Below are 24,418 nucleotides of genomic sequence, written 5' to 3' on the forward strand. Positions count from 1 at the left end.
AGTATTGATTCATACAGACCACTCACAGTAACGTCAGTGGTGTATAGATTCGTATTGCAGGCGATAAAATCAGAAATTCAAGCATGGATGGAAGAAAATGAAATACTTGGGGAACTGCAGAATGGATTTAGACAAGACAGGCGACTGGATAACAATCTGTTCGTGATTACGCAATGCATTGAAATTGCGAAAGCACAGAAGAGACCACTATGGATTACGTTCTTTGACATTAAAGGGGCATATGACAACGTAAACAGAGAACGGCTGTGGAGAATGCTGAAACTCCAGGGATTAGATGACGAGTTAGTACAGTTCCTTATAGCAATCTATAAAGACAATAGAGTGCACGTTACTTGGGAAGGACAGAAATGCGCCCAGCAGGTCAACATCCATCGGGGACTGAAACAGGGATGCCCTTTGAGCCCAATACTGTTCATGCTTTACATGGCAGGGTTAGAAAAGAAACTGGAAGAAAGTCAAGTAGGGTTTAGCCTAACCCATATGCTGCAAGGCGAAGTGGTACAACAGCATATTGCGGGAATGTTATACGCAGACGACATTGTTCTTTTAGCTGATAACCAAACCGATATGCAGCGGCTAATAAATAATAAATATTTGCGGCCAGGAAGCCACTGACCTCGGATTAAATTTCAGTGCAGAAAAATCAGGAATAATGGTTTTCAATGACGCTACCGCCGACGTAGTGTCTATCCAGCAAGGCGAATTACCTAGAGTGAACGAATATAAATATTTGGGAGTGTGGATAAACGAAGGGGATAACTACTTAAGTACTCACGAGGAGCAACTTAAGGTTAAGGGAAAGCGAAACGCAGCTATAATGAAGCATAGAGCTCTGTGGGGGTATAACAAATGTGAAGTAGTAAGAGGAATTTGGAAAGGAGTAATGGTTCCGGGTCTCACGTTTGCGAATGCTGTACTCTGCTTAAAATCAGACGTTCCATCAGGCCTTGAGGTAAACCAGAGAACGGTAGGACGTTTGGCCTTCGGCGCGCATGGAAAAACAACTAACGAAGCAGTTCAGGGAGATATGGGCTGGGCGTCGTTTGAAGTTAGAGAAGCTCAGAGTAAAATATTGTCACGTGTTGTATAAGAAAGGGCACACGCAACGGTCGACGACGAGGAAGAAGAAACGGAATCTTCGTCTTCGGATCGCGCGCTGGGCCCGGTCCCTCGGTTCTCGAGCTTTAGGTTAGACCCTTGGCTGTAGCCGTTTGGTCTTTTGTGCCTCATTAAAAACCCCTACCACCCGGAGCACGCATTCCCTGTACGCTACACTGGTGGAGGAGCTGGGTACAACCACCTGATGTCCAGGACCCCTCCTGGGAGCCCGGTACGGCCACGCTTTGTTGACACCCCGGTTCATCGGATTAGCCGCCGCCAACTCGGCCTGTCTCCTGAGTACGGCCTCCTTTCCAGCGACGCGCCGAGACGCCAAGTGGTTCAACCGCAAGTAATGACGCAACCAGTTGCCTCTCAGGTAACGCTTCACCAGCCGCGCACTCCTGCCGTCTTCCGTGGTGAAGCGTTCGAAGACGTCGAGGACTGGCTGGAGCAGTTTGAGCGTGTCGCGTCGTTCAACCAGTGGAACCCTCAACAAAAACTTGGGCATGTGTACTACTCGCTGGACGACGGCACCAGGACCTGGTACGAAAACCGAGAGGCGAGAGGTGAATTGTCGACGTGGGACGAATTTCGGCGGGAGCTTCTAGAGTCGTTTGCCTGCACAGACCGCCGAGAGCTCGCCCAGCGACTTCTGGAATCCCGCATTCAAAAGCCCAACGAAACGGTCGCAATGTTCGCGGAGGACATGGCTCGCCTATTTCGGAGAGCCGACCCCGATATGTCCGAGCCGAAAAAGCTGCGACACCTAATGCACGGTGTAAAAGAGCAGCTGTTCTCTGGCCTCGTGCGAAATCCTCCTCGTACTGTAAAGGATTTCATCAAAGAGGCGACAGCCATCGAGCGAGCCCTGCAGGAGCGGTGCCGACAGTACGACCGTGGGGCCGGCAGATCCTCCAGCCCAACTGGCACTGTGGTGACTGCTGCGTCCACCGATGGATCACTGCGGCAGCTCGTCCGATCTATCGTTCGGGAGGAGTTGCAGCTGCACGGACTCGTTCCTCCCGGGCCGGCGTCTGCATCAGTCGTCGACATCGTGCGCCAAGAAATCAGGCAGGCCTTAACGTTTGCAGCCCCGGAACAACAACCACAGCCGCTCCAAGCAGGCTATGCGTCGGCAGTGCGTCGCCAACCGCCTCCTGCGAGCGCCCCAGCGCCCAACTGTATGCCTCAAGCCGACGTCTGTCCCCAGGCAGCGGCCGCCGGTACACGCCCCTGGCCGTCGGGAAATTCATTCCGAGGACAAGTGCGGAAGACTGACCTCTGGCGTACCAGTGACAACCGGCCCCTATGCTACCACTGTGGCGAAGCAGGCCATGTTTACCGCCGTTGCCCGTACCGCGAGGTTGGCCTTCCCGGATTTTCTCCTGCTGCTTCCCGGCCTCGCTTCGGGCAAAGACCTGCTGCAATCGAAGACTTCCTCGCTGGTCGCCGAAATGCCTCGCCCTCGCCGTCCCGCCGATATCGATCACCGTCCCCAGGGAACGACGCTCCACTTAGCCGCCGCGACGCTACAGATATGCCGAGGGGAAGATCCCCAAGCCCTAGGCGGGGAAACTAGAAGCAGCAACTCCGGGAGGCAGGGTTGCTGATAGCATAACCCCGCAAGACCTTCGAAATCATGCGAAGCCGCCGAAGGAAAACACGACGACAGAGAGTGACTATCGCCGATGGTGGAAGCGCCGATCTCGTCGTATCTTTGGATGGACATGAAGTTGTTTCCCTTGTTGATACAGGAGCGGATTACTCGATCATTAGCCTGACCCTCGCTGATCGGTTGAAAAAGGTTAAGACGCCATGGCCTAAGATTCAAATTCGCACTGCTGGGGGCCACTTAATGACGCCGGTGGGGAAGTGCACTGGCAGGATCAGCATAGGAGACGCTACTTTTGTCGGCACTTTCGTGGTCCTAGCAGAGTGCTGCCGGGAGCTCATTTTAGGAATGGACTTTTTAAGAGAATATAACGCTGTCATCGATGTGGGCGAGCGCTTAATCACCTTATCGCCGAGCCCCCGCCTGCCGGAAAGCGAAGAATGTCGCTCATCGTTGCGGGTTATCGACGACGACGTCAACATACCGCCGCGCTCCTGCATGCTCGTATCCGTCAACTGCGACGTGCGAAGCACTGTAGACGGCATCGCAGAACGTGTCGATGCGCTTTTATTCAGTCGCGGCGTTGCAGTTGCCCGAGGTGTCGTGCACTTAGTCGACGGCAAAGCGGAGTTATTGCTGACAAATTTCAGTAATGAGCACCAACACGTCGCCAAACATACTGCAGTCGCCTTTTTCGAGGACATTCCTGGCGGTGACGAAGACTGCTTCGCCTTACAAGGCACCCCGCCTGGCGAGAGCAGTCTCGCTCCCGCGATTGATGTCAACCCCAGCTTGCCGTTCACGCAGCGCCAAGAACTCCGCGAACTGCTCATGAAGTTTATGGATTGCTTCTCTTCGACATCTGCGGTCCGACAGACGCCACTCACAAAGCATCGTATCATCACTGATGACGCAGTAAGACCTCTTCGCCAAAATCCCTATCGTGTGTCTACCAAGGAACGTGAAGCAATTCGTAGCCAAGTGGAACAAATGTTGCAAGACGATGTCATTCAGCCATCTCGAAGTCCGTGGGCGTCGCCCGTCGTTTTGGTTAAAAAGAAGGATGGCACTTTACGGTTTTGCGTAGATTATAGGAAGCTAAACCAAGTGACCAAAAAAGACGTCTATCCGTTGCCCCGAATCGACGACTCTCTAGACCGGCTTCGCCACGCCCGTTACTTTTCCTCCATGGATTTAAAGAGCGGGTATTGGCAGATCGAGGTAGATGAGCGCGACCGCGAGAAGACCGCCTTCATAACACCGGATGGTCTTTTCGAGTTTAAGGTCCTGCCCTTTGGTTTGTGTTCGGCGCCGGCAACATTCCAGAGAATGATGGACACTGTCTTGTCCGGCCTCAAGTGGCAGACATGCCTCGTGTACCTGGATGATGTCATCGTTTTCTCGTCAACATTTGAAGAACACGTGAAACGACTATCTTCAGTCCTTCGTGCCGTACGAGCCGCCGGTCTTACCTTGAAAGCGGAAAAGTGTCATTTTGGTTATGAGAAGCTCCGTTTCCTCGGCCACGTTGTCAGTAACGCCGGCGTCACACCCGACCCTGAAAAGGTAGCCGCTATCTCCAATTTCCCGACGCCCAAGGACAAAAGGGCCCTGCGGCGATTTCTAGGCCTGTGTTCTTATTACCGGCGCTTCATTGAAAATTTCGCACACATCGCGGCTCCACTAACCTGCCTTACCCGTAACGACGTCGCCTTCGTATGGACCAATGAGCAGCACGATTCTTTCGAGGACCTGCGCCGGCGTTTGCAAGAGCCACCTGTACTCGCCCATTTTGATGAGGACGCTGCGACCACCATTCATACTGATGCCAGCAACGTAGGTCTAGGCGCCGTTCTTACCCAATGGCAAGACGGTGCTGAAAGAGTTGTTGCGTATGCAAGCAGGACATTGTCCCGTGCGGAGACCAACTATTCGGCCACCGAGAAGGAATGTCTGGCTGTTGTATGGGCGGTCTTGAAATTCCGCCCGTACCTTTACGGCCGTCCCTTCAAGGTAGTGAGCGACCACCACTCACTTTGTTGGTTGGCCAATTTAAAAAACCCCACTGGTCGCCTAGCCCGCTGGAGCCTGCGACTTCAGGAGTTTGATCTGACGGTAGTCTATAAGTCAGGAAAACATCATTCTGATGCAGACTGCCTGTCCCGAGCCCCGGTCGAGCGCCCCGGCACTGAAGATGAAGACGACACGGCTTTTCTGGGAGCAATCGACGCCCAAACGTTGTGTAAACAACAGAGGCAAGACACCGAGCTGCAACCACTTGTGGACTTTTTGGAAGGCCGCTCTACACGGAAGCCCAAGCTCTTCGCACGCGGCCTAAAGTTCTTTTGTTTACGGAACAATATCCTTTATAAACGCAACTTTGGTCCAAATGGCAGAGCCTACCTTTTAGTAGTCCCTGCGTGTCTTCGCCGCGACATACTACAGGCCTGTCATGACGAGCCGACTGCGGGTCACCTTGGTTACGCGCGTACAACTTCCCGAATCAAGCAGAACTACTACTGGCCGAAGCTTCCTGCGACAGTGAAACACTATATTCGCACCTGCCGCGAATGTCAGCGACGGAAAACACCGCCTGGACGCCCAGCTGGTTTACTGCAACCTGTACAAATACCGAAAACACCTTTCCAACAGATCGGCATGGACTTTTTGGGCCCCTTCCCAACCTCCTCTTCGGGAAATAAGTGGATAATCGTCGCGACCGATTACCTTACCAGATACGCCGAAACAAAAGCTCTTCAGCGTTGCACTGCGCTCGACGTGGCTCAATTCTACATGGACAACATTGTTCTGCGCCATGGAGCACCAGAAATTTTGATCACGGACAGGGGAACCGCATTCAACTCGGCGTTGGTACGCGCCATCATGGATCTCACCGGTACTTCACACCGAAAATCTACGGCCTACCACCCACAGACGAACGGCCTGACCGAGCGCTTGAACAAAACCATTGCAGACATGCTAAGCATGTACGTCGACTTAGAACACAAAAATTGGGACGCAATTCTCGCATACGTGACGTTTGCCTACAACACGGCTCGGCAAGAAACCACGCGCATGACGCCATTCGCTCTCCTGTACGGACGCGAGGCAACAACGATGCTGGATGCCATGCTCCCACACGACCACGGAAATGCCGACGAGACTGCGCAAGCGATCGCGCAGCGCGCCGAAGAGGCGCGGCAGCTCGCTCGGTATCGCATCAGAAAACAGCAGGTGCAGGATTCCTCTCTTTACAACGCTCGTCACAGGCACGCTTCCTTCGAGCCTGGCGACTATGTATGGGTGTGGACCCCCATCCGACGTCGAGGGCTAAGCGAAAAACTTCTGAAACGCTATTTTGGACCCTACAGAGTTCTGAAACAACTGAGTGACGTCACGTACGCAGTGATTCCGGAAGACGGTGTTCCATCCCGGCGTCGCCAACGCCGGTCGGAAGTGGTCCACATCGTCCGCATGAAGCCTTACTTCGCAAGAACGTGACACGCCCATACTGGATCGCTGTTTCACCACAACTTCATGCGAGCATGGGGACGATGCTTCCCCTGGGGGGGAGGTAAATGTCACGTGTTGTATAAGAAAGGGCACACGCAACGGTCGACGACGAGGAAGAAGAAACGGAATCTTCGTCTTCGGATCGCGCGCTGGGCCCGGTCCCTCGGTTCTCGAGCTTTAGGTTAGACCCTTGGCTGTAGCCGTTTGGTCTTTTGTGCCTCATTAAAAACCCCTACCACCCGGAGCACGCATTCCCTGTACGCTACAATATGCTTTGAGATGAGGTTGAGGGCAATGGATCAACGAAGGTGGGCAGCTAAGGTATTTAGGTACCTATACTTGAAAAGCGTGGACACGCAGTGGTTAAGAAAGACTAGAAGGCTAACGATGAAATACGGAAAGAACAGTGGGGAATCCAAAACAGCCAAGGTAACCAAAAAAGAGGCAAGGCAGATTGAAACGAATACATGGAGGGAAAAAATGGAAGCTAAAACGTCGTTAGAGATGTACAGGGCTGAGAAGATGAACATCAGAAAGGAAAATTTCTACGATAATTCCCAGGGCAGTGCTTTGCTTTTTGAGGCTAGAGCAGGTTGCCTGCGAACTAAGAGTTTTGTGAGGAAGTATGCACAAAATGGTGGGGTATGTGTGGTCTGCGGAAAAGAAACAGAAATTATGCGGCACATCGTGTTAGAATGTGATGGGTATCCATCCAAATCTACATGAAGGGAATATTTGGCTTTCAGAAGCCCTAGGATTTAAGGGTATCACAGAGGAAGTTAACTTCAAGGCTGTCGAGGGGACGAAAAGAAGATTAGAATGCTGGTGGACGAAAAGCAGAGAGGGGAATATTGCCTAGGACAGTTACCACCTGTAACAGGAAAAAAAAGTATTTTGTGCCTAATAAGCTTTTTGTGCCTGCCCTAAGCAGCGCTAGTATTGAACCAAAAGTGTAAAACATAGGTATATTAGTCCTTTTTGGTCAGATGACATGTCATTACCCCGATACAAAGGGGAAACCAATAGAAATCATCATCATCATCATCAACGTGCCGAAACTTGAATTTCCTTGAGCGAACCTTCACCGTGTTTATCATGACATCGAAAGGGAGGGGAATAGCATGAGAAGTGGGTGAGGAAAAGAAGGGAGGCGTCTACGCGGCTAAGATGGCAAAAGACTATTGTCATTGGATGACATTTCCAGCGAAGTGAGCACACACACGGTCCATTTTTTATTTTTTTTACCACTTCTCAGCGTGCCAATAACCTTCATTTACGACATTACAATAATAACATGTGTTATGTTGACCAATGTTCCTTCTTATTGTTCAGATATCAGGCGGACTGCTAAAAGCGTCATGCTTTTGTGTCTGTGTGCTCACCAAATATAGCTACCGCACTAAAAAGCTCCTCCCGGGCGGATATCTGCACCCCTCAACAAGCGATAAAAACAGCTCTCGGACCACAAGCCTGTCACATAACCTTGATCAGCTTATGGCAATCGATCGCACTCCTGCCATATCGCTAATTATAGCCGCACGACGAAATTACATTGTGATCGTTCCTTCGCTTGCTTCTCTTTTTTTTCCCGTATTGACAAATCTAGCCCCTTCGCCCACGTTTCTGCTCATTCGCACTCCAATGTTACGCGTCAAACTGAATTATGGCAGGAACCGCTCCCAATAGCGGGAAAGCGAAGCGAGAGGAAGATAGGAAGGAGAGGGGTGACCATATTTGCGCAAGGGGTGGACTGTTATCGCAGACGTTGGTTTAGCCCGCGCCTCTAGCAGCGAGGTGAAGGTTAACACTCGCCAGAGCTGCGGAACGATGACGTGATGTTTGCGCAACTTGAGACACGCGCCGCATCCGTATGGCGGCGCAGCCGAGCGTCATCCAGTGAAAGTTACGGCGCGTCTTTTGCACAGGCCGCGTGTATGTATGCACAGCGCGCCGTCAGCGATCGCGCCCGACATTCTATCTGTTTTCCCGCTCAGCACAGGAGTTTGTCATTGCGCGAAAGAGGTTGTGTTTCAGAAAGGATGCCGCGCAACCGTTACCACTGTTGCCTCAGTGCGGGCACCGGAAGCGCCATATAGCCAAAGAAACGTCTAGGAGCTCGACAGAAAAAGAAGGAGAGAGAGAGAGAGACTTTATTGAAACACAGGGTTCGCGTTGGGGCGCGTTGTGTCAGTGTAGGTGGGTTCTCATGGGAATCCTTTCCCCAGAGGGTGGGGAAGGACTGTAAGTGTCCGTGGGGCCCAAGCACAGTGAGTGGTAAAGCGTGCAGAGGTCGTGGCATCTCGGACACCATGCGAAGGAGAATCGGCGTGGGTGAGAGCGCTGTAGTTGCGTGTGATGTGATAACGAGTGGGTTAGTAGCGTGCCCCACATCTGTGCTTCCTCTATCATACGTTTGACGCGGTAGTGTTCTGTCGGTGAGGCGGTATTGTTGCGGGATGTCGCGGTATGTGGTGAGAGCGTACCCAGATGCCTCGAGGCTCCGTGCGCGAGACTTAGAAATGTGCTCGCTCGGGGCAGTAACGCTCGGAAATGCTGGTTAGCTACCTCGTTTGTTCCTCCTAAGGTTTGAGCCGGCGTACAGAGCAGCATCACAGGCTGGTCGGGAGGTCTTAGGAGAATCGTTAGCACATTGGCTGAGATGCCGCCATTGAGAGAAAACCTTCGCACTACACCACCATTCTCAGATTGCAGGTATCGCCTCACGCAGATATACAACAAGGACTAGAAGAGCAACAGCGCAGCTGCTCCGCTAGTAGACACACATACACCGAGAGAGAGAAAGAAGTGTGCCTACCGAAATGTCCTAGACCCATATCCGTAAAGATACGCATTCAAGCCTGCCTCAGGGGAGAACGTAAAAAAATGTAAGCCTACAACAAGAGTGTAATTAGCAGAAGAACAGGGAAACTTAAGACTGATAAGTCCATTCTCATTCCCGTGCAAAAAAATAAAAATCAGTGGGACAATTTTACCACAATGATAAAAGAAGAGAAAGCGAGGGCAAAACTATGGCTCAAACATGCAAACAAACAATGAAAGTAGCGTCCCTTTCGTAAGCTGGCGGAAATGAAACGGACTGCAAAGTGCAAAGCTCAGGCTTGACATACGAAAAATAATTGGTGATTTCCAGAAATGGAGCTCACAAAATTTCATTTCGCGGGGGGGGGGGGGGGGGTCTCCAAAAAAAAAGGAAGGGGAGAAAACGGGAGACTTTAAAATTAAAGGAAAACTACACAAATCACTTTTAAATGTAAATATGTTTAAAACATCTGCAAAAATTCATGGAATTGTCTACCGATGCATAGAATTCTTATTCCACTTCCCTAGAGTGTGAGTTCTTTACAGCCAGGTTCGGCTATGGTTAGACAAGGACGGTGGGGTATTTTATTGTCTTTGCGGTTTCTTTTGTTTCTTTTCGCGATGAAGTGCCTTTTCTTCAATTATGCCTTTTTCTGCAGGTGCACGGTTCAGTGCATGTCTTCAGCGCCCCACGTGCGGCCGATAAACGACGCGGCAAACTCCGGCCGCAAGCTGCGCGCACATATCACCCTGCGTGACTTCGTTTCACCACCACTCTCTGTGAGAACAGTTCTACCTCGCAACCAATTACCCGCGTCTGAAACGGCCCACACGAGGCTCACGTGCGAGGGGGATAGTATCGTTCGGGAACCACTCGTTGTCTTTACAGATGAGTATGGCAGGGGATGCGAGCTATTGGTGTAACAGCGAAGTGCTCTTCGCTTAACGCACGTGTGGTTGAAAGTGACCGCCCTGGAAGCTGATCAAATAATGCGTGTGGAGCGTACACCCGTCTATCCACTTGAAGCAAGGATAGCTTCTCAGTCTGCTGGCGTCGCTCGCCACCACGTGGCGTCATCGGCTAACGCGGAGAGTCTGAGCGCACCGGGTGGCAGAGGAAACGCACTTCGGGATTCCTCGCATCATTTACAAGGGCCCTGGCGCGTGGGCGATCCCGGCTGTACTGTGTAACCGGGCTTGGCTCTTTCTGCGAGAGGAGTAGGGTGGAGGGTATTCGGCAGTTCCACGGGCCGGGCGTGCAATCGGTATCTGCTAGTCGGCGCTGCTGGCCATCAGCCGAGGCTGACAAATGGTCGCAGCGCAGCCAGGCCCGATGAGATAACGCAGAAGTCGCTCCCGCGGGGATATCTCGTTAGCCAGTAGTCGGGTACGCTTTATGTCTGCAACAAAGGCATGTTCCCAATTTCTGAAGAAAAACTAATTGTAAAACGCAGTGCAAATTGCGAATACAAACGCCCAGTAAGCAGTACATTAAATCGTGATTGTGCCCCCATTTCGTCGCTTTAATGTTGAGAAATGCTACTCAAGCTAAAGCCGCAAGCTTAGAACGGCGAAACATTATGTATATTCCAATCTAATCTATATTCCAATATTACAAACACTTCCAATCGCTCTTTTGTCAACGGCTATTCCCGAAAACGTATTGGGTAAGAACGTTGCACTTGTCCTTGATATGGCTCTTGAACGGGCTGAAAAAGTTGCCATGGCTGCAAAAAAGCAAGAATATTATTGCGAAAGTTAACATATAGTTGTGTAATTGTTATGACAATCGAGCATCACAAACACTCATTTTCAGGGATTATTAGATTGTTTAATGCAAGACGACCACCTCGATTATCAGTTCCGGATCGTCCTCCGACTGCCCGAGACGCGATCTGGTGCTCGATTTTGCCATGTATTCCTTTGGGATTCCCGCTCGGGACGTCGTGCGGGCCATCCACGAGTGGTAAAGTGATGATGATGGTTGGTGTTTAATGGCGCAAGGCCGACGAGGGCAAAGAGCGCCAGAGAAGTTATTTAATGAAAAGAAATGACTACCACAAAAGGTAGGTATAAAACGTGAAAACCGGACATAGTAAGATCAATAAATATAATGGTGATGGCTGGTGTATAGGGCCAGATTTGATTATGCGTGATAGGAAATGAGGTTTAAAAACTTAACGTCTGACAAATACTCAAACACACGTTTCACAGAAACAGTGGCATAGTCACCTAGAAGCAGCGATGGATGTAGTGGGATATGTTGTCTGTAGAGTTCTCTGAAGTGTTTGTGTCGTGTTGTGTGAAGTGCCTTGCATGTGATTAGTATGTGCACCACGGATAGGGCCTCTCCGCACCTGCTGCACAGAGGTCTTGGAGATCCAGTGAGCAGGTGCGAGTGCGTTGCATGTGTGTGCCCTATCCGCAATCTGGCCAAGGCGACTTCAGAGTATCTATTGCGTGTGTCGGGGGTGTATGGTCCCAAGTGAGGTTTTATTACTTGTAACTTGTTGTATGTTTGTTCACTCCAGTGTGTTTGCCATGTTTTGCGAAGTTGTTGTCTGATGTGTGGTTTCACGTCGGTGTAGGGTAATGTGGTTATGTCTACTGTATTCAAGAGTGTAGCAGCAGCAGCCATTCGATCCGCTGCTTCGTTCCCGGCTATACCACTGTGGCCAGGGACCCAGCAAAGAACCAGTTCAAATTTGCGTACATACACCGACATAATACCCTTGATGATCAGATTGACAACGTGGTTTTTCGAAAGCATTGTTGATGACAGTGCCCGCACAACACTGAGGGAATCTGTATAGATAATGGATTGTGGGATGTGGCTTTGAAGTATGTGATTGACAACAAGAAGTACACCGTAAGCCTCTGCCGTAAAGATACTAGTATGACTATCAGAGTTCTAGTGACATTAAGGCCGGGCCCATGCGCCGCGCAGGACACAGAGGGGGCAGTTCTAGAAACGTCCGCATAAAATTCAGAACATTGGTACTTCTGCTGCTAATACAAGAAATGCTGCAGAATTGCGCATGTGGGAGCTCGGTTTTTATCTAGATGTGTAAAAGAAGTGTCGCATGATACAGGGCGGAGATGCCATGGTGCTATAAAATCCGTTAGAGAACTTTGGATTGTATCTAAAAAGGAGACAGCAAGCTCTGACACTTCCTCTCTAACTCTGTAAGAGAAGGGCGCAGAGAACGATGGTCGATTTAAAAGGAGTTCAGTCATGGATGTATCATGAAAAACTGATTTAAAAGGATGGTGTGGCATGGATGAAATTTTAAAGCCATAAAGGAGATCTGTGTATGCTCGCTGACGTTGTAGGTTTTATTTGTTGCACTCCCCATAGAGGCTTTCGAGCGGGCTAGTGCGGAAGGCGCCACACGCCAGGCGGAGCCCAAGATGGAGCACTGGGTCCAGCGTTTTGAGGGATGTTTTACTTGCTGACCCATAAACAACGCTACCATAGGCCAATCGTGAACCTATGAAGCTGGTAAAAACACGTAAGAGAAGTTGTTTGCCAGCACCAAAAGAGATGTGCGACAGAACCTTCAAGATATTCATTGTTTTTAAGCATTTATGTTTTAGTTGTTTTATGTGTGGGATGAATGTCAGCTTTTCGTCAAAGATAACACCTAAGAACTTGTGTTCCTTTTTTACAGGAATCGAGACATCATTGAGTTGAAGGTCTGGATCCGGCCGCATGCCACGCCTCTTGGAAAACAAAACACAAGTGCACTTTCCGGGATTAAATTTAAAACCATTGCTATCTGCCCAGCCAGCTAGCTTGTTAACACCAAGCTGGACCTGGCGTTCACAGACAGACAAGTTACAAGATTTAAAGGAGAGTTGAACGTCGTCTACATAGATTGAATAGGAAATCGACGGTGGCAATGCCTTCCTAAGGGAATTCATTTTCACAATAAACAAAGTGCCACTTAATACCCCACCTTGCGGCACGCCGTTTTCCTGCACATGAACCCTAGAAAGTGCAGCTCCAACTCGCACGCGAAACGTTCTCTCAGACAGGTAACTGGCAAGCGTGTTCATCATGTTACCCGACATGCCAAAGGACTTCAAATCGCTGAGGATGCCGTACCGCCAAGCAGTGTTGTACGCCTTTTCAAGATCAAAGAATACTGTCATACAGTACTGCTTGTGGATGAAAGCATCTTTAATATATGACTCTAACGCAACGAGTTGATCGTTCGTAGATCGCCCCGCCCTGGAGCCTGCCTGGCAGCTCTCGAGAAGACCGTTGTACTGTAAGAAGTACACGAGTCTCCTGTTTATCATCTTCTCGAAGAGCTTACACAGGCAGCTTGTCAGGGCAATGGGACGATAACTGGCGGGAGAGGAAGGGTACTGCCCTTCTTTTAGGAAAGCCACTACTATGGCCTCCCTCCAAGAGCGTGGAATGTGCCCCGAAAGAAATATTTTATTGCAGAGGTGAAGAAGTGTTTCAAGTGTGTCTGCATGTAAGTGTTGTATCATTGTGTATGAAATCCTGTCTGCACCTGGAGCTGAAGGTTTACAAGTAACGAGGGCGACCTTCAGCTCATAAATTGAAAAAGGGGAATTGTAACAGGTGTGCGACTTGTTGCTATCACGCAGTGACTTCTTCTCCGCAGATGTTTTGTGATTCATGAAAGTGCTTGTGTAGTGTGCTGAACTGGACACGTGTTCGAAGTGTTGTGCAAGCGTGTTGGCCTGGTCTTCGAGTGTGTCCCCTGTTGTGCTAACCAGGGGCAGGCTGTGTGTCTGTTGTCCTTTTAATTTGCGTATTCGTGTCCAGACTTTGTGAGTGTCGGTGTATGAGTTGATGGAAGTGAGGAAGGTGCGCCAACTCTCCCTTTTCGCCTCACGACGCACACGCTTCCCAAGAGCTTTTGCCCGTTTAAAGGAAATGAGATTATCTGACGTCGGGTACCGGCGAAGGACACCCCACGCCTTGTTCTGGGCCTCTCGCGCCCGCCTACAGTCCTCGTTCCACCAGGGCCTCCTTAGGGTGCGGGACGCACTAGAGGCCTGAGGAATGGACTTTTTCGGCAGCGTGGAGTATGTGTGCAGTGATGAGTTGCGCTGCCTCCTCAACGTGTAGGTGTTTTATGGTTGTGTGGTGTAGTTTAGATGTTTCTGTGAATGTACTCCAGTTTGCTTTTGATTCATTAAATCTGTTATGGGAAGATGGACTGCATGGGCCTTTACCTATGTATGTTAGGGAAGTAGGGAAGTGGTCACTACCATATGGGTCCGTGCCCACGCCCCACTCAAGACATGGAAAGAGAATTGCAGAACCAATAGCCAAGTCTAGATGTCAGTACGTATTATGTCCTAAGTTATGGTATGTAGGCTGTTTTTTGTTAAAAAGGCATGCTCCTGAAGATGTAAGAAGTTTCTCTATCAGGCGACCTTGGGCATCCGTTCTGGAGGAGCCCCAAAGAGAGTTGTGCGCATTAAAGTCGCCTAGTTAGGATGTATGGTTCGGGTAACTGGTCGACCAGTGCCTCGAAGTCAGAGCTCGAAAGTGCATGATCAGGAGGAATGTATATGGAGCACACCGTTATCAATCTATTGAATATTATTGTGCGAATTGCTACAGCCTCAAGTACAGTGTTCAAAGTGACAGGGTGGCATGCTAAGGATTTCCGGGCGATTATGGCCACACCCCCAGAAGAGTGTGTGCAGCCAACCCTATCCTTTCTGAATAGCATGTACCTACTTAAGAAATTTGTATGTTTGGAATTGAGGTGTGTCTCTTGGAGACACTTAAGGCTTGGCTGATTGGCATGCAGGATATCATACACATCATCAAGATTTTTAAGGAGGCCTCTGCAGTTCCATTGAATGATGTTTTCTGTTCCCATTATTTACGTTTAAGAATGAATGGAGTGTGTGTGTGTGTGTGTGTGTGTGTATGTGTGTGTGTGTGTGTGTGTGTGTGTGTGTGTGTGTGTGTGTGTGTGTGTGTGTGTGTGTGTGTGTGTGTGTGTGTGTGTGTGTGTGTGTGTGTGTGTGTGTGTGTGTGTGTGTGTGTGTGTGTGTGTGTGTGTGTGTGTGTGTGTTCATGTGTCGTCTTTCGGGGCTGTTACTCTGGGATTAGGCTTTTTAGGCCTGTCTGTAGGCTTGGAAGTCGGTGGCCGCTCCTTGAGCTGCGTTGCAGGCAGGAACGACCCGACATCCATCTCGACGTCGGATGTCCGAGGGGTGCCCGACGAACCGGGCCCCCCGGACTTGGCCCCCCCTCGGGAGCCCTTCGTTTGAGCCGGCACCGCCGAGGACGTCCGGGGCACCAGAGGTGGCACGGGCGGTGCGGAGGCGGTGGGAGCCGGTGCGGGGCCCGTGGTGTCCATCACCTCGGTACCCTCCAACGCATTGGAGGACGGGGAGACAGAGGCGGGAGCGGCACCGGTCCCGACAGAAGTGGTTTGCACCACAACCGCTGCTACCTCAGCAAGCGGCGTGGTGCCGGGTTGGGCTGCGTGAGGCAACCCAGCGGGGGTTGGGGGCGGGACCAGGTCAGACTCGCTGAACTGGGTCCCTGTGGACACTAGATGCCGCTCCGCGCCCCGGCGAGCTACGTCGGCGTACCTCCGCAGAGGGAAAGAGGCGAACCTCTTTCTCGCCTGTGGAAAGGTGATGTTCTCAGTGACCTTAATGTTTATGATCTTTTTTTCGGGTTGGAACTTTTCACACTTGCGGGAGTACGCTGCATGCGGCCCGCCGCAGTTCACACAAGACAGGGTATCGGATGGACAATTATCGCTTGGATGATCATGCGCCGCGCATTTCGCACACGTTGTTCGCCCACGGCAAGAGTTTGTACCATGCCCGAACCACTGGCACTTAAAACAGCGCCGCGGGTTCGGGATGTACGGACGGATGGAGCAACGGATAAAACTTGCATATATATGTTGTGGGAGAACTGCGCGGTCAAAGGTCAAGATGATGTGCTTGGTGGGAATCTCCTTGTCGTCTCTACGGATGGTGATACGTCTCACGGCAGTGACGCCCTGATCCTTCAAGCCGGCAAGGAGATCCGCATCGGTTTTGTTCAGGAGATCTGGCTCTGATATCACACCCTGCGAGCTGTTGAGGCTCCGATGGGGTGTGACCCTGATGTCTAGATCAGCCAGTCTAGTCTGAGCTAGAAGCTTTGTGGTCTGCTGCTTGTCATTGAGGAGTTCACCAGTTCTTTGTTTTTTGGCCTGATATGATTTTCCTATTATGGCTTCAAGATACTTGGCGATCAAGAAGACTGACTGAGATGCGAGAGGGTGGGTTGGATTCAGGGACTCCATGACAAGAAATCGAGAGTAATGATCTGGTTCAGGAAATGTCAAAGATGGCAATGGGGGAAGCGATACTTCGGTGCTGCCCCTTTTAGGGGGCCGATCACGGTTGGGGGGGGGGGGTTTAAACAATACCATAAAGCATAGTATAAAAGCAGGGAGATGGGGGTACTTTCTCCTTTGACCTTACCCTGGTAGTCAAAGAGGTCCCGGAGCTCCCTGCCTGGTAGACAGGCAGGGAGCCTGTCTACCAGGTAGGGAGACCTTGGTCTCCCTACCTTGGTCAAGCTCCGGCCCATCGGCCGGAGCTTGACCAAGGCTCCGACGGCCACCGTTTACGGCTTCTACCCTTCACCTTTAAACACCTCGCCACGGTTGGACACGGCTTATGTTGGGAGCTCGGGGTCCGCGGTGTCGCTGCTCACCGTCACCATGAATACTCAAGGTGCCCCGTGCGGGGACGAGTGGTAAATTGAGGATGCCCAATATTGCTACCATTAGTTGTAAGTTTGGCTTCAAAAAAAAAAAAAGTTAAAGCCGTTCCACTTAACGTAACAGCTGTGGGAATGGGCTCTGGCGCCGTTACCCGTTCACTGCTACCACCCATCATGCTCTTCGCCGTGCTGTCTCACTCCTCTAGTGATTTCAATTCAATTCAAATTTCCCGCCTTCGCAGTGCCCGTGCGCCCCCTACCTGGAACAGCGCGAGCGGCAGTGCTGTTCTTTTTTCGCTTGCTTTCATGTCGCGCGTGCCGGCGCCTTACTGCGCAGTTTGGGACGCGTGGTTTCTGGCGGCCACTTAACTTATTATCGTAAAAACCAACGCAACGACCGTCACTAATTAAATGAACGCGGTGGCTGCCGGTTTATTACATACATACTGCCTCAAATATACCTGCAGTTTTTTTTTCGCTAAACAACGGGGATATATATGGTAAGCACCAGCGGTCCGCGAGTTTAGAATGGTTATGACCATATAAACCGATTGCTTTCCGAAGCATGTGTGGTACGCCGTTACCGTTACGCCGTGGGGCTGCACTTGGGTCCGTAGTCTCGCTGTCCCGTCTGATTCCGGCAGTCGCATGACATCTAACAGCGTGACCGCTAGCTACGATGACAAGGCGAGCCCTGAAAGTGCTCTGCATTTAAAAGCACCCACATAGCTAGCAAAGCCAAGTAGGCGAGGAACATCGCTCGCTGCTAAGGCGGCACCAACGACAGCGCGCGATTGCGGCGACAGATTTCCCTCAAGTCTGAAACTGCATGCCCTGCAGCGTGCCAAACCCGCACCAATACTTTCTTCCCCAACATCCCTTTGCGTCGGCGCCCAACGCTCAGCGCCACCCTTGCCCTCGCCCCTTGGCTCTCGTTCGCAGCCTAATTGGCCCTAATTGTCGATCAGAGCTGATGGGCTGGAACACCGCCGTGCTCGTCGTCGCGGCCAGTGGGCAAGCGCAGGGAGCAATTACAAGGCGCTGTGAGAACACCCCATCTCGGTTGCCGCTGCATTTGATTAGAGAACGCAAGCGAGACCCAGCGCGATCTCCCCTTGGTGGGGGCGCCACTGTGTTTGAGCACCCGGATTCGGGAAATTGCATCGTCTGGTAGAAAAACGCTTGGAGTGCGCAAAGACAAGTGGAAAGCACAAAAAGAAACCGATGAAATTACGTTTTGCGATCCCAAATGGGCGCGCATTATTGCCGCGTTTATAATTATCCGACAGCCGTTAGCGAGGATGCTTTGGCACGGTCATTCCGCGTTCAGTCGTGACGGCTGTCGCTTAACCTTGGAAATTCTATCCCGCTCTCTATGCAAGCTGTATGCATCTGCCGTCTTGTCAAAACCACACACATGCAGATGTATTTCTCTGCCTTGGCACTTCCATGAAGAGAGAGAGAGAGAGAGAGAGAGAGAGAGAGAGAGAGAGAGAGAGAGAGAGAGAGAGAGAGAGAGAGAGAGAGAGAGAGAGAGAGAGAGAGAGCCTGTGTCCAAAGGATTGCTCGGGTTCTTGTCATCCTTAACTTCTCACATTCGCGACCGAAGCGCTACACATGCGTAATTTCCGCGAGCTTTCTTCCCCAAGAGTTCTGAAATATATGCGAGGTTCTGCTTGGCTTCTTCGTTTTGAATCTTGCAAAAACAAACCCACAAGGCATTCGTTCCGTTCTCTTCTTCAGCCCCCGTGATTGGCTGTATGTTGGCAGTACTTCACAGCGCACCATGTTGAGCGCCAGAATTGGTACCCGGAAACGAATTCGCAGTTGCTCCATGCGCAACTTTACGGCTCATCGCAGTTATTTCAGAAGTGATAACTCTGGATTCAGTGTAGTGCAAAGTCATTCGGCACAGTTAATATTGGGCGCGAAAGCGTTCCGGCAGCGCAGTTCCGTACTCGCATGATTTTAACGCGCCCCATTGTGACGCTCAGGTAAGTTTGCGCATGTGAAATCAAAAAAAAAAAAAAAAAACAATTGCACGCCGATTCTACCACGAATAAGTAAATACAATGACACCCCGTGCCTGGCAGAGGATATTTTAGTTGACGCACGCAAATGGGGCAGCAAAAATTCTGACTTCTTCTTGAACGTGCTTCCTCCTGCTCCTGCTGGCATTAAAACTAAAGCGGGGAACATTGAAATTGTTTTTAATTTCATGTGCCTTGACCTTCATAATTTTATATGTGACGGGCCGCTGGTTCATACGCTGCTAAGTTATAAATTCCATATTGAACAAGAGTGCGAACCTGGGCGAGTCGGTAAGGATACATGAATAAAACAGCCAAGGAACAGGACGAGAAAAGTATAAAAAACCCGCCCGCATTTTCCCACGGGGGGAACTCGAGTAAATGCGTCGCAGAGTGGTGGGGGTATCGTGTGAATGTTGCGTAATTGGGTATGGTTTGGGAATGCTTAATTGTTATTTCGTCTTTATTATTCTTATTTATTGAATGAAGGAGAAGCGAAGGCAAGGAGTGTAAAGTTAAAGTCTGTCTTTATTGCTTGGTGCCGTCAAGCAAAGCGTCAAGTCAAGCGAAAGCCAAGCAAAGACGCCCATGACTGAATTCCGAACGCGCGCTCCGCCGCTTATATACACACCGCCCGCGTTCGAGGGAGAGGAGTACGGGGAGAGACGCGCATGCGCACACTTCCGTACACAAGCGCGCGAACTTTCCACGCACCCACCACGCCGTTATCACGTGTTCACGCCCTGCCGCCGTTACCGTTGAGCGCGACGCAGCGCACGAGTAGCTACGACGCATGCGCGCAGAGACGCGCTCCTCCCGCACCGCCGCAGCTGTTGTTGAGAGCGACGGAGCGCACGGTGTACACGCGCTCCTCCCGCACCGCCGCACCTGTTGTTGAGAGCGAGGAGGGTACGGGGGAGAGACGCGCACCTGCGCCTCGACGCGACGCGCATGTGCAGTGAGCGTGTGGACGGCGCCGACAACATCGACGAGTGACATCGCGAGCCTAAGTTCCGTATTTAAAAGGACGGCCACTGACTGACGACATTTTATTAAAACGTACAGCGCAATATACATATGAAAAAAGCAAGAACACAAGCAAAACAAGAAAGGAAGAAAAACGTTACGAAGAGATTATTAAACAGTGGTTCCACGCTCCGCAGTCACGCCACCGTAATAACTTATCTCTTTAGCATGCAGGCGATTGATGACATGCTTATACAGGAGTCCCCCATTTTATAGGTTGCGATCGCCTCCAAAACTTCACGTGTTCGTTGCTCAGGGTACCTCGTCACAATCCAGGCGTACTCGAGCTTAGGCGAACAGCCAATGTTTTCCGTAGTGAGAAGCAAGATTGACACCCTGGAACGTCTTGAGCGAATTAGTATGCTCGCGTTGGCGGTCGTTGATGCAACGCCCCGTCTGCGCTACGTGCGACTTCCCGCAGGACAGTGGGACGTTGGACACAACACGAAGCCTGCAATCCGTATAGGGCAATTGATGCTTGACATTATGCTTGGAAAGGCATTTATGTATTTATGGTTTAAGCAAATTTGCTCCGTAGCTTTTCTCGAAAGGTGTTAACAATAACAAACAGCAAAGTCTTTCTTGCCAATAATTTGCGACAGTGGCTAACTTAAGGAAAGCGAGGAACACGCTGGAGTTCATTGCCACCACGCCGCTCTTGTGAAGCTATAGAACGAGCTCACTGTTTGTCGCCATCCCGCCTGGTTATCCGTCCGCACCATTCCATTCGCGCCCGAGAGCGTAACCCGTGTGCGCGGCATTTTAGTGCGAAGCTGTATACGGGAGGACCCTGAAAAATTGTTGTGCGCGCAGGCGACCACTTCCAGCACTATACGTCTAAGAGCTGTCCACGCGCGGTTACTTGTGTCACTAGACACGATACAGAGTACCGTCACTAAGGCACGCAAGTGAGCAACAGCGGCCATTTTGTTGTTTATCAGTGTTGCCAGAGTGACGTTTCTGCGGCATCAGCCCTAACTTTGACGGCGTCATTTGTGAACAACACTTCCGAACACGCAGCAGCACGGCATCTTCGTACACATTGCTGCAGCTGAAATGCTCCAAGCGCTTTCTCTTTGATGCGCATTGGGAACGACGCCAGTCGCGTGCAGCCGCAGAGCAGGAAAGACGAGCTGAGACTACCACAGTTGACCGACAGAAAACGCATAAACAACGAAATGGCGCGCCCATGAACCGTCGGAGTGTAAACAAGTGTCGCGTGATGTGAACTGACCAGTGATCACGGCGACGGCACGGAACGATCGAATACAGTGCCGATACACTGTAGCCTTACCTAGTGGCACTAGTATGACTACCATGAAACAAATTCCTGTTCCCTTGTGTAATGAAAGCAAAATAAATGAAAGAGGGAACAAAAACCTGCACCAGCAAAGCTATCACAGGTTAAAGCCAAAGTTTCATACTTATACTAGAGGGGAATCTGTCGCTGCAATCACGGGACGCCGTGGGCGGCGCCCTTGCCGCTAGCGAAGTTCCTCGCCTACTTGGCTTAGCTAGTCATATGGCTTCTTTTTTGTCTCGAAGCCAAAATCGAGAAAAAAGGGTAACATTTTTTTCTATTTTATCGTGCGACAAGCTTCTACATAATCACTGACAAATAATCTTCGTGGAGCTTCAATTTAATAATAACAAAATATATTGGATGAACCTTCTACAGTAATATTGTTGCTTTTTTTCAGCCAGAGCCAACTTTTTAGCCTGTTCATGAGTCATGCCAAGGACAAGTGCAACGTGCCTGCCCGGTACATGACGGAACGCTCGCTGAAGCGCGGATTCACTAGACAGCCGCAGCAGACTTCCCTCTAGTATTGGCGGTGAGATGTTTGAGTGGCGCCCCCTGGCTCTGACGTCGGCTTAGGGACTTGCGCCGCTGTCGTCTGCTACACTGCGCTTGTGAGGGGAAGCACTTCCTGTGCTAGAAATCGCCCGCTTTGATGCTTTAGTGCATTAAAAAGCGCATCTCTAGTAATTCAGTTATGTTTGCCAGCTTCTGACACATATGAATAACTTCAAGCTGTATCCCCCACAAGTTTGCAACACACGAGCAGAGAGCGAGAACAACTTTCTTCTGAGAATCGGTTAGAAGATCGGGTACAACTCGTCCTTTCTATCTTATTAGCGAGGTTCAGCTTCAGCGCGCATAGCTCCTAGATAGATATTCAGAATGCGTAGGCTTCCCTTCAGTATTTTTGAGATGCTGTTATGAAGACTTAACAGTCGTACCACGGGCGGCACCACGTACCAAGAAAGTGGCCACTACACGCGCATGGCACAGCAGGAAATAAAGCGGCTGTCTTGTATATCTTTCATTTTTGTTGACTTGTATGAGATGAATGTTTTTATTGATTTTTCTGCCCCGTCATAAACGTCTTATTAGGAGGTTTGGGTATGTTTCGGAGGCTCACAAAGGTCGTTTGGATATTTTCCCCAGGCTCCATGTTCACAAACTGACTTTCTTATGGCTGCGTGCGGGAAGGCGCATATCCGCGGCGTGCGTAGTTTATTCGCAAGCAAATATAATGAGAAGGTTTGTGCTACGCCACCGCGATCACGCTCCAGACAACGTGGTCAGGATTACTCGAAGCCGGCTTTTGTGCTCCAAATTTCTGTCTTAATTATCGTTATCATAACAAATACACTCTCAAACCAAACAATTATGACATGATTACGGTGTTGAAGGCTTGATATACTCGCTCACGAACGCAGTCAATAGTATACGTGCACATATTACAAGAATACAAACAGATTAATATTTCCAAGCAGCTCTTGGTTGTTTTCCAACCCTCCCAGACGTAAAGAACTAATCCTCATCTTCTCGGGATGGCGTTCTATGAAATGAAGGAAATTTATCTTGCTATGTTTTTCTGGACTATGGACCCGGCCCACTAATCACCTCGATTTTATTGTGACCTAAGTTTTCTTGAGTGCAGTTTTCCTGTAACGCATATCTGAATAGTGGGAAGATATGGCTGCTGGAAACGTACCGAAATATCCCCTCAGGTCCGAACAAACATAGTGCTACTGTATATTTACCGTAGGCGTGACTCATTTTGCTCAATAAACCTCCATAGTGGTTAGAAACCTGGTATAAAATTAGCCCGCGCCTGTACACACAGTAAATTATTTAGAACTAAAACAACATTTTTTGCGCGCCATAGTGCATGTCGGCATACTTTCATGCCATGAAAACGTAAAGTTATGTAATACAATACTTTCGAGCATTCGGCAAGGTTGCAAAAACTGTTTTACCTTACATATGACTACCGGTGATGGTAATGCCATCTGCCAAAGCTGACAGCCCCCAAGGCATGGAATTTGTTTTGGTCTCGCATTTTCGCTGTTGTCAGTTACTAGCAGCTGGCTGTACCCTTTGGTCGAAAGATTGATTATTAAAGAATTGACGCCTAGCTCCGACTCTTCGTGCTCCGCAGAGGACCAGCTTCGCAATGAATGGGCCGACGCTGGCAATGTTTCTTCCGTAGCGGTATCCAAAAATATAATTTAACTCATGGCTTGAGCAAGTGTGGGCGATTTGCAGCCTATTATTATGATTACGCAAAATCAAGCATCAGACGTCAACCGAGCGCAAAGAAACAGCAGAGAGAGCGAATCCGAGTGAAGCAGACGGCAAATGCGATAATCCCTGAGCCGACGTCACGGAGGCGCGCTTGGCAGCGCCGCCCGTGGTCGAGCTCACCGCCAATATATTATTATGAAACTCTATGATGACTACCCAAGAGCAGCGTGAGTTCGAAAAGCGATGGGGGGTTGGGGGGTGGGGGACTGCAGCGGGAATGTGGGAAGTCGCGGCTCATGACGAAAAAAAAAAGAACGCCGAACTCAGGGTCCGCCGTGCAGTAATTTGCCAATGTCAAAGCATGCATTAGGAAGCGGTTGAGAACGATGGCGGTTAAGGATGACGATGGGAAGAATGATAGGACGCGGTTGGGACTCTACCAGTGAACAGGGTTTCCAGGCCGTCAGCAGGAAAAGTCCCCGGGAAATTGCTGAAAGTAGACCGAAAATTCGTCACCCTACTGCGTACAAAAATGCTATAATATGCAGGTTTAGCTAAAGAATTCAAGGTATATGAATGACGTAGAACGGGCGTTTGCTGCACACTATGTTTTACCACTTTCACTGCCTCTTTAGCTTCCCGTGCCTATTATGCATCATCATACACTCTTTTTAGCACTGAACGAAATCACAAGCTCCCGTAAACTACAGAAGCATTACACTTTGTATAAACGGCGCTGCTTGATGCCTTTGACGCTATTCACATGACATCAAGTGCAGGTGCCGCATAATAAACAGGGTGAGGCAAAGTTTCAATTGAGCCGGTAAGCAGCACTGTACGGTTGTTTGTTTGAATCTCTGATTCGTTTGCACTTATTCTAGACTTTGCCAGATTACTGTCATCTGTCTAGAATTTTCTTCTGTTCTGTTTGTTCGACTTGTCTCGATGGCTGCAATGCACTGAAAAGCCGTAGAACGCTGTTTTTGTGGAAAGTGAGGCGTCGGAAGGGCCTGGAAATATAG

General features: G+C 50.1%; 1 protein-coding gene across 1 annotated transcript in view; it reads left to right on the top strand.

Annotated features, from left to right (window-relative positions):
- Positions 1-1,102: 1,102 nt before the first annotated feature.
- Positions 1,103-24,418, top strand: part of LOC144161518 (uncharacterized) — a 33,012-nt gene continuing 9,696 nt past the window's right edge. The window contains exon 1 of the mRNA XM_077692178.1: positions 1,103-2,345. Coding sequence (XP_077548304.1) covers positions 1,325-2,345 — 1,021 coding nt within the window. The 5' untranslated portion in view covers positions 1,103-1,324. The remainder of the gene's footprint in view (positions 2,346-24,418) is intronic.

This window comes from Haemaphysalis longicornis, unplaced genomic scaffold (genome assembly GCF_048455015.1).
Source record: "Haemaphysalis longicornis isolate Haplotype H1 unplaced genomic scaffold, Haemaphysalis longicornis Haplotype H1 scaffold_12, whole genome shotgun sequence".
Classification (NCBI taxonomy): Eukaryota; Metazoa; Arthropoda; class Arachnida; order Ixodida; family Ixodidae; genus Haemaphysalis; species Haemaphysalis longicornis.